The sequence below is a fragment of the Anarrhichthys ocellatus genome, unplaced genomic scaffold (genome assembly GCF_004355925.1).
Source record: "Anarrhichthys ocellatus isolate YVR2014 unplaced genomic scaffold, GSC_Weel_1.0 scaffold8, whole genome shotgun sequence".
NCBI classification, from domain to species: Eukaryota; Metazoa; Chordata; class Actinopteri; order Perciformes; family Anarhichadidae; genus Anarrhichthys; species Anarrhichthys ocellatus.
The window spans coordinates 2,275,465-2,286,744 of NW_022280038.1; the positions used below are offsets into that span (position 1 = coordinate 2,275,465).

General features: G+C 39.8%; 1 protein-coding gene across 1 annotated transcript; it reads right to left on the reverse strand.

The window, feature by feature from the left end:
- Positions 1-528: 528 nt before the first annotated feature.
- Positions 529-2,202, reverse strand: serf2b (small EDRK-rich factor 2b). The gene is made up of 3 exons (XM_031848660.1): positions 2,068-2,202; positions 1,101-1,209; positions 529-957 (listed from the first exon to the last, which is right to left on the reverse strand). The coding sequence occupies exons 1-3, from the start codon at positions 2,072-2,074 to the stop codon at positions 870-872; spliced, it is 204 nt and encodes a 67-aa protein (XP_031704520.1). The 5' UTR covers positions 2,075-2,202; the 3' UTR covers positions 529-869.
- Positions 2,203-11,280: the final 9,078 nt, after the last annotated feature.

Below are 11,280 nucleotides of genomic sequence, written 5' to 3' on the forward strand. Positions count from 1 at the left end.
GGGGAAAGTTCATCATTCAGTTATACTAGCAGGTTCAACATTAGTGAATTAGTAATAATGTTTTAATATTTTAACTTGTCCGTCCAGCAAATGCTATTTATAGATTGAATCGTTTAGTTATGTGCCTGGAAGGTTTAACTGCAGGTTTCAAGGGCCTGGGTTCAAATGTGTCCAACACAGCAATTATCCACCTTTGTTTGTTGAAATCTATAAAGTAGTGTAGTTTAATTTCTATCTGTAAAAAGACTGAATCAAAGCATGACGTCAAACTATCCAAATACCAGAATACACTAAGAAGTAGCAAGTAAGTTTATTTAGTGCCGATTCCTAATCCGCTCAGCCGTACTACGTTTCCGTGAGTTGAAAGTCGATGTGGTGCCATCAAAAAAAGATGCTACGAGATGTCGCCAACACAATTAAAAAGTAAACGCCAGCCCTTCAATGCCCCACAACAGTATTACAGATCATGTAACAATAATATTACACAAACTGTCTTCAACATTCAGAATAACTCAAGCAAGCATGAACTAAAAAGATACACTTTATTTGAAACCAGCAGGGGACATTTTTGTACAAAAATACACAACTGTTACGTAGGTGCTCGTGTCAAGAATTGTTCTTCTTTCTCCTGCTGCTGCTGCTGCTTACACCACTGATGCTTCTATGCATGCAGCACCAACGTGGGACAAGCGTTAACTTGCTCAGACAAAAGTAAATAGAAATCCAACAAGCGATGTCATTTGCCAAGGGGAAGAATGTAGGATCCTAGATTCTTGAGGCTAGATAAAAATGACCGTTCTTATAAATATCAGGGAGAATGCTAAACATGGGATGTTATTGAAGCACTGAGTTGAATTTGTCTCCCGACTTCATTCTGTACTCGGACTTGGTGGCTTCTTTTCTTCTTTCCCTCCTCCAGCCGACTTTTGCTGCTTCTGTTGCATTATCTCGGCATCCCTTGGGGAGAGAGGGACATTTAAAGAGAGAATAGACTTTGGTGGGACAGATTCTACTGTACAACACACTTTGTTTTGATGCTGCAAAAATCAAGTATTTCGTGAGCATCCCATTTCCTCATTGTCACGCAGAGCTGTGTTTACCTCTGCTTCCGAGCAGCAGCAGAGAGCCCATCGTCGCCCCTCTTCCCTCTACCACTGTCAGTACTTTTTTTGGCATTCTTCGCACGGGCGAGCTCACGTTGGTTTCCTCCTGTATGACAGACAACAGGGTGGAAGAAAAACAAATGAACAGAATAAATGCCATTTAAATGAGCAACTCATCGGGAATGTGAGCTACACCCTTAAAAAAACACCTCCATTACTCAACAGCAAAAATAACAAAAACAAATGTCACGCCTTTATAAAGACATCAAGTGTCTACAAAACATGATTTAAAGTGACACACAGTTTACATTGTACGACTGTATGATGGAAGGAATGAAAATGGTGCAAACCCCCCCCCCCCCCCCAAAAAAAAAAAAAAAGCAGCCGACGTGGCAGAGAGGCGCTGGAGAGCAGCTTCATGCCTGAACAACAGTACAGAGTGCAGCAAAGCCTCTTCCACCGTGTTACGGATCGACGAACCACTCTAATAATCAAAGACAAGCAACGAAGGCAGAGTCACGTATTTGTAAATACAAAATAAAAATAAAAAGATTCTGTCTGCTACGAGCCGCGTTGCTACACAGATATCCGTGTTACGTCTCTGGTAACTATTCATTGACAGTGGGCCGAGGCCCACACTAACAGCTGGCACATCGTTGTTGACAAACGTTCAACGCACATAATGTAACGTTCAGACACAGATATGTGACATTAACATGAGCCCATCTACTCCTTTACACCCTACAAAGAACGCACGTCCATCGGTGTGCGTGATTCATAAACCAAGGGTGACAACACTGGCATGAATTCCGTGAAATAAGTTACGTTCTTCTTCAGCAAATAGACGGAGCCCGGGTCGGCGGTGGCCATGGCTAATGCCCGGTAGAAAACAACGCGCACAGACTACATGCAACCCAACAAAGTACACGGAGGCCTTACAGTCAAAATATATGTGGATACCCACTGGTCATTTTAGTAACCGCCGCTTCTTTCGTCCAAATAGTTCAGCTCAGCCAAAGGGCAGTCGGTTCCCTTCTCGTCGCTCCAGTCGCTGTTTCGTTGCGCCTCTGAGGCTGCCGAGTATGCGCGAGACTTCCGTGCGAGAACCAGAACGTTACGTCTCTCTCCCAGATTGCACGGCGCATGCGCGAGGCAATCGTAAATTTAATACTACGAAAGCGATTGCGGCACAATAATAAAGACTAAATCATTAAAATCCTTTATAAGAGTAGGAATAGCACAATCAGTATACAACTTTTTAGATGGAAAGGCATGTGTTTAAAAAATGAATTAAGTATACCGTGATGTAATATTAATAAGTTATTTTACACAAATAAATACATAATGATTGATACATTTTACATACTGTCAAATCTGCTCAAAGACTACTTTTATGCAGCGGAGAAAGGTTATGGCTGTAACTGCGGTCATAATTACAATTTCATAATTGATTTCTTAGTTTGTTTAGCATCTGTAGTTTATTTTGTAGTGTTCTATGGCTCCAGCAATCACACAAAGAAGGTTTGTCAAACTGTTATCTAGCCTACTGAATCCGAGGCTTTGATTGAAGGACATGAAGCCTGGCACTGTCGTGGAGTGGCTTTTCATCTCCTCCTCCGTCATCCTGGGTGGGAGACACGTATAGAGAGACGCATGGAGGCCTACATGCCTTGTATCGTGTAAAACAGTATTCCGATTCATTTGATTCGCGTTCAATTTGTTGCATTTAGTGTACATAGATGCCCATGGGTGTCTCTTCTGTTACTGACAAACATTTGGCAAAATTTACTTTTGCAGATACTAAATCTGCATTTACATTTGTAATGCAGATTCAATAAACTCCATTCAATGAGACATCCACTTAAATCACAATTCACAGCTATCTTCTTAAAAACTTACTGCAAAAGGGCCAGCAGGTGGCAGACCAAGCCAAAGTAAATTTAGAAATGAAGGCACTCAAGCTGCCATCTCCGTTGGCATTCTTCACACAGAAGCTATAGGACTACCAATCATTTCAAAAGTATGTCATAATGAAAGTATAAAATACTAGAATAGATAGATTACATGCAAAATAACTGATGATCAGCGCAATCAAGTGTGTTTCATTGTTGTATATTACACCAGACGAAACTCACACCGGTAGAAACCAGAGTAACTGATTTTCTTACTGTTAAATACAAAATGCTTAGACAATTAACATAAATGTTTACAAAAATGTGTTCAAAGCACCACAGTATAATTCCAGTGATAATATTGAAGTATTGCCTTGCCCTGGGTTATTGTGTGAAATGGAATGTTGTTAATTGTTTTATTTCGGTTCTACAATAAGAACCGCATGATGTTTTCCTTGCAGTTTTGGTACAGTGATTTTATGGACCGTCTGGCAATTAAATCTGCTCGATGACTGACTCATGTCTGAAATACTACCCAGACACTGAAACTATGAATAGAAGACAACCTCCTGTGTGCCTACTGCACTAGGCCATGCCACAGTCAAACAACTGCATCAGGAGTATTTTCCAAGTCACCACATCTGTTTCATCTGGAGGGAAACTTCTGATTGTCTGCAGCTCCATTTGGTTAAATGACATGAAACAAGATATTTCTCTAATCAACAAAAACATTTAAAAAAATTGTATGATTTAGAGAAGTACTGGAAACATAAGTTCACGGTTGTCGAGATGATAGCAACTATACAGCAATAGAAATCCTAAAACGTGTTCATAGTGGTGGAAGTGAGCCGTAGGAGGAGAATGAAGACAGGGCTGTGTTTCTTTGCTGAAAGAAAAATACTGTATTTTAAGGACATAATTACTGTTTGAATACAATGAGCCATCAAACTACTGCTGTGATTGTCTAGCCAACAGTCTATTTGGGTTAAGAAAAAGGTCTTCTTTGAGTTTAATGATATGCTATAACATTCTTCTGGTCGGCAGCGCTCTGGATATTATTTATTTAAGGATGTTCAGCTAAAAACTTACTTTAAAAGTAAAAATAAAAGTAGAGCCCAGAAACTTTCTGTCATGTTTCTTATCAAAGAGGTCAAAACCATGTATCCTCAAACATAATGAGCAACCAATTATGAATGTCCTTTTGACAGGTGGTCACACATCACTGACAGGAATGCACTATAAACACTGAGCAGAAATGTTTATGTCTGTGCTACGTTCACTGTAGGCTACAAGTGCAGCATATTTTGCAAAACAATTGACCTGACAAAGAGACTGCAGCTCAAACGTCGCTAGCGTTGCTGAAAACATTACCTGCTTTCAATAATTCAACAAATCATGTTCCTTTTTTTTTTTTTTACATTTTTAAGAATTATTCACCAGATATCTAGTTTTTATGAAATATCTTGATGACCCATCCAACAGCTACTTTGTAATGACATATTATGACCATGGACATCTGTGGCATAATCCTTTCCTGATTGCTCTGACTTGTCAGGACATTAATGATTTCCATTACCCATAAACAGTACATTTTATATTCTTGCATACGATTTTATATGGTTTGTTTGACACATTTTCTCTAAGGATTGTAAACAGAACATTACCAAGGATCTATTTCTGTGAAATAGACTCATATTACTCTATTACTAGTTTCAGTCTCTCACAAGGGCTCAGCTATTCCTGACTGCCTTGTGTTTTAGAAATAGAGTGAGAAAGTGAGAACTTTGGTAAAAAGAGGATTGAGGAATGGCTTTCTCATGGCACTTGCGTGCTGGAGCATGACGAATTTAACAGTGTGTAGAACAGCATGTCGAACACTGTGGTCAGTTTATTGGGCTGCTGGCGACACGGCACAGCCCAGGATGTCTGCCTTTGACTTGTTTTCCCCACAGCTGCTTTCAGTGACAGCATCCTGCTTAAAGCTAACTATTTTTGTCTCCATACGCAATTATCGCCACCTGGTCATTTTGACAATGTTGACTGCTTCTGCATTTACAAAGCCTCCGAATGTTAATGCGGCCCTTGTGTGAGCTGCAGCTGCAGCTGCAGTTGTGTCTGAAATTGAATCAAATGGAGATGATGGGGAGGAAAAACTATGTGTTTCATTAATTTCATACTAAATTTAACAGGGAGATTTCATATTAACAGTAAGAGTCTTTGCCCTCTCATTACCTCCAGCACTTTTCTACACTGACTACTTAGTGGCAGACATTCACACGATCACATGGAAGTAAACTGTTCAGTTTGGGCCGACAACATGTGCGTGCATGTTTGACTTTTAAATATGAGGGATAATTATGTCAAGATTCAAAAGCAAGGGGATTTGTTGTTTTAACTGTTATTGTGTTTGGACGGATTTTCTTTTTCAATCCAAACAGGAGATAGATGAAATAGTGGAGTTGTTGAGTGCTTATGATGCGATGACAAGACAACCCTCATTTAATTTCTCCTCCAATATGTGATTGCACCGTCTTCATGAATAGGCTGCACTGTTTGGAGCGGTCTTTGCTGATCATGAAGTGGTTGAGGCACTGATGTGTGGCAGTATAGTGTGACAAGCTGGACGTATGGTGCATTCCTCTCTGTCTCATTTCACCGCTGTCATCCATCACGCTGCCAGAGTCCTGCCTGCTGTCATGAATGATTGATGGGACTTGCGGATCCCGTCTTCTGCATCGCCTTAATGTCCCTTGTGTCCTGATTGTTGGAGCTAATTTTGACATTTGCCCGTGAAATTATTATGCTGTCTGTTTGTTGTTTTGCAAACTACTGTACATTCATTTTTCTTCTCCACTGAAAACCTCTCTTTTCTGACTGTTGTAACTGTAAATGTTTTCAAAGGAGCTGTATTCGTTCTTTACATACATTATTATTTACTGCATTTGCAAAGTAATGTGTTACCTTCCAAAATGTTAAAGCTTTTCACTTCTCAATATTTAGATATATTTAACCATATGAGCATTTAACATGTTCAAAATGAACATTGTCCTGAAAATGTCGATACAAGATGCAATGTACGTAGGTGGTATTACCTTTATATACCTTTAAATATTTCTGTATTCTGTATTGCAAAATACTGTTGAATGTAGTTGAATGGTTAAACAAACCAAGTCTACAGCCATGCTAGCAGTGAGTAGTGAGTCTATAGTTCACAACAGTGCTTTGAGCTAAATACTATCATCAGCAGGTTAAAACTCTCAAAATGACGATGGCTACATGCTGATTTTTAACAGGTATGATGTTGACCATGATCACCATTTTAGTTTAGCGTGTTAGCATGCTGACATTTGCTGGTGGAAATGTCACAAGTTTTGCAGGAATTTGGCCATAAACCAAAGTATGAAACAAAATAAAATGTTGTCCTGATGATGGCAGTAGATTAACATCTGTATCAGTTAAATATAAGAATCATAAGCAAGATAAGAATTAAAAAATGAACATAATCTGAGTTCAAGCAATGCAAAGAGGTTTTCAAATTCGCTGTTTCTTTAGGCCGGTAAAAATGTAAGCAGCTCTCATGGGTATCATCCTCTATATTGTGCAATGCAGGGATTTATTTCAACTGGCCTTTGTTTTCCTCTGCAATGAACATAAAGCTTTTGACAAAAAAACACAGTTTACATTGTGAAAAAGAACATGAAAGTGGGTTAATGTGTTACTTTGTTGTTGTTGAAATGGGGCATGTTTGCATAGAGATTGTCTGATGTATAGGCGCACAGTCTGAGGGGATGGAGTTATTGATTACAAAGAATAATGTCTACAACCTTCAGTTGATCATGTGATCCACTTTTAGCTTTTTAGGCTTTTAGTTAACTCAAGACATAGTCCTTTCCTTTTCTTCTCTTTATGGCTAAGACATGTAGGAAACATCACTGTTAATAATATAAAAATATCCATGTGAACAATATAAGGTAATTGAGTCAGAAACACAAAGAAGCTTTAATTCATCTGTTTCTTGCACTGACTAAAGAGGGAGGTGGAGGAGGGAGGTTTAGGAGCCAGACAAAATGACCTTCCATTCGTCTATAGAATCGTCACTCCCTCTCTCGCCTTATATACTTGAAGCCATTTCAGTAGACCCATTGTTTCCCCTTTTATCTGAGGTCTACCGGCCTGGGACAAAAGAAGACACGTGAGCGTCAAGGTAATTTATCCTGGAGTGCAGATGTTGCACTGGCTGACCCTGTGCTGTGGAAACACTGAAGCACAAGCCAGCAGGTTTGGAAATCAGGCTGGGTTAAATTTCACTGACAGAACTATGGATCTAACTTGCTGAAAGCACAGAGAAAATTTCACTCATACAATGCCTATGACAGGAGCTGTGACACCAAGTGAACATTGTGAGATTAGCAGGAAAAGAGGAACAAATTCAATTTGATCCGCTGATTCACAAATCAGTTTTCCCTCATGTAAACGGCAGATTTTACACCGCTACGTTGCAGTGTGCAGCTAAACGTGACAGCCTGTCCTTTAGATACAACTTAATTGAATGTTCTTTCACTTGGCGCGGAACAATAGCAGTCATCCAAGGGAGAAAAATGATGGCTTTATTTCTCTAAATTTACACCAGATGTACATTCTGTCGTCTTCCGTGTGTGTCTTGTGTTTGTATCCTAGTTTAAGTAAATGCATCAAATGACTGAGTGGCCCAAATCAACTGTAAACACAACAGGCTGCTGTTAAAAAGTCCTCGACTTTGATTCTTTGACTAAAGAGAACAAAGCATGCAGACGAATCCATAATGCCGTTTTATGGATTTTCATTGCCCATGTTGTTAAAATGGACTTAAGCCCAAACTGGTCTCATTACGATAATGAAATGAAATCATGACTTTGTCCAGATGATGTGTTTTCAAATGGTTGCCAAGGTAACACAGCCATTTCTCTGTTAATGCACGATGTCCAGGATTATAGGGATGACTAGATAACAGTGGCTGGTGTGGATCGTACCAAGTGCCTCTGACAAGGTTGCCTGGTTCAACATCAAATTGATTTGGGAATTGGGATAAATCTAGACACAAACATCCTCAACTGTCAGAATAAGACCATGTCTGCTTTTATGTATTTGTGCTAACATATTTCCTTAATTTTCTGCTTAAAATGTCTCTGTGGTTATCTCCATCTCTTCGTCCTCCTGCTGTGCATGAGCTCATCACCGTCTCCTGGCTGACTCGTCTTGGTTGGTTCCAGCGACCAACGATCTCACTAACGGCTCCCACTCTGCATGTAAAGTACGGAGAATTATTCCATCTGAAATCTAGAGGACGACCAGTGACGACTCACTGAAAATACTCTGTATGCAGGAGATGCCCCTGATTCCACTGAGCTCATCGGTGCGTCTCCCACAACACATTGTTATGGCTGACACCGTGTTTAGTACACAATGTGCAACACATACTAGGAGGACGTGATGTGACAGAAAGTTACTTTCAAGAAGACGCAACAAAATGTGTTGTTCAATGCATTACATGTTGCTACATGTGCAGCTTAAATTAAGGTAAAACGAGTTTTTAGCGCCGCTAGCAGTTAGGCTTTCATGAAGGGAAATACTACTTGTTAAGTCCACCACTTTGGTTTAACTGAAATATCTCAACAAGTGTTGGATTCATTGGCATTTTGTAAAGACATTCATGGTGCACAGATGATAGACCTCTATTATTGTGGCGTTCCCCTGACTTTCCCTCTAGGGCCACCATGAGGTTGACATTTGTGGTTGAATAAAATGGCTCGAAATTATCGGATGGATTGCTGTGACATCAGGTGAATCAGGTCACAATCCTTTGGTCAGGTTTATGACCAAAAACCTGAAAAACAAACACTACATTCTCATCAGCCTCAGCTGTTCCTCCTGTTTACTGCTACTTACAAATAGTTCAGATGTATTGAAGAAGGGTTGTATGAGGTACTAATCCATAGTCAGTGTATTACCTGCAGTAGATGACAGTCGTCAAGCCTGCAGTTTGGAGAAATAGACAGGAGGACGGCACAGGGGCAAGGCAATATCAACGCATTTTAGCCACCTAAAAGATAGGCCCGTCTAAAAAACATCTATATCACTTTATGTCGACGCTGTATTTAGTTAGTGTTAGCATGCTAACACGTTAACGTAAGATGGTGAACATTGTAAACATAGCTGCTAACCATCAGCATGTTATCACTGTGAGCATGTTAACATGCTGACTTTAGCATTTAGCTCACCACTGTGCTTTAAGGCCAGTGACATTTTCAATATGCAAGTAAAAAGTCTGCCATCATGGAGAGGGACAAGACACAGCGATTGTTTGAATATGTGGATAATGCATATTCTCCACACAATGCATTTAAACAAGGAAAGCGACAGAAGTAGTTTAGTAAAGAAGAAAAAGCGCTTAAGAGACAAGTTCAAACCCTGCTTACTTTTTCCCCTCCACACATCTGGTCAATCGCTGTGTAAAAGTGAAATTGTTGGACGCAATATGATCGTGATTATGATTTTGAATATCAATATTTAAACAAAGACTTGTATATAAGTTCATAAATGCCTTTGTCTCCATGTATAAAGGAAAATGTGATTAATGTGAAGGAAATCATTCAGACAAGAAAGGCAAAGTTTCTACTTTTCCTCTTTGTGCAAAATATAAATACTAATGTTCAGCATGAACTTACCAGTGTTCCCAAAAGAACGAGACTATATGTAGCATCCCATACGTGGGAGTCTCCTCCATGGCAACTTGCCTTCACCAGGCCTCAATTAGCTGAGTGGCAGGACACATGGGAGCCCTTACCCATCTCGAGAGAGAGGGCTCCTGAGACCAGAGCAGCAGAGGGAAACAGAGGGAAGTGAGCGCAGCAGACTGGTTCTGTGCAGTCAAGCCCATTATGGTTGGTCTGAGGAGTAACAAATACACACAGTGCCTTTTCCCTGAGTGGACATGTGGAGACAAATATTATGAAGGGTGGAATTAGATGTCGCTTTCTCCTTAACTCTTGATCCTGCTCCCAGGGCTCTTCGGCTATAAGTGTGTAATGTCTATAATGATGAATACTTAACACAGTCTGTGTTGTGTGGGGGTTCATTATTTCATCGTTTGAATTCTACAATGCCGATGTTAGACATGACAAAGCTATTAGCATTTTAAAGATACCCACAGTACATTTTGGTGTGAAAGGTTGAATGATATAAAACTGCACATAGTATCTAATTTGACTTTGAACTATAATCTTCAAACTATGCACATAACCCTGCCATATTTTCACCTTTGAGTTGATACTGTATGGTGAACTCAAAGCTCTGTTTTGGTGAAAAATATCTGACTCTTTAGCTGCTTAATGCTCCTCTTTGTTCACAAGCTAGTTGCTAACGCGGTAACTCTATTGTTTGGTTCTGAGGAAGTGTACAGGTAATGTTTTTAAAGCTTTTTGACTGAAAATGGAAAACTGGAAACAAATTTGACGAGAATAAACCAAAATAGTAAAATTGTGGACCATCAAACCAAAACAATGAGCTGAACCATTCCCTTCAGCTCTGTAGAGCTGAAGGGAATGGCAGAGTCCTGTGATAATAATCTGGTTTGTCACTACCATCAATCGTTAATACAAGAATATGGATTACTGCAGCTTTAATTTAGCTATTTTGTATTTCTGGCCGCTTTCCAAAGCTCATATCATTATACTTTAGGTTTTGTAACTTTCTAGGAATCTACCGTTTTTTTAATTATGCATGAAACATGCAAGTTAATCTATTTAATAGAATTGTGTCAAAACGTGTCTTTTTAAGCTGATATCCAGAGGTTACCATTCACTGTCTGCAGCTGAACTGATGCCAATATGAAATTGTAACTCAGATCCAAAACAAGTTGACCGCTCATTTGTGTCCCAGACTGACAGGAAGAAGAGCTTGTCCTTGGGCATGATTAATGTGCTCACCATCCAGCCTCAGAAATCCAGCAAACCCCTTCAGCTGACAGTCACCCGCTGTCGTAATCATGTTGTGCTGCATGGTGTCCTTTGTGCTTTGTGGCACAATAGCTAGTTCATCATCAGCTGGATCTGAACTTTCACAAGCATACACAACATGTGTCTTACATTGTTCAATAAGCAATAATCCATGACCAAAATGACCTAAATAAGATATATTTGTGAGATATGAGGCTGATATTTCCTTTTCTTCCTCCGTCTTGTTCCTTTTTTGAACATTCAGTCTCTCTCTCTCTCTCTCTCTCTCTCTCTCTCTCTCTCTCTCTCTCT

Coding starts and splice junctions, on each gene's coding strand:
- serf2b (XM_031848660.1), bottom strand. Junction 958..1,100: donor GCTGCTGCTCGGAAGCAGAG/GTAAACACAGCT, acceptor TCTCTCCCCAAG/GGATGCCGAGATAATGCAAC.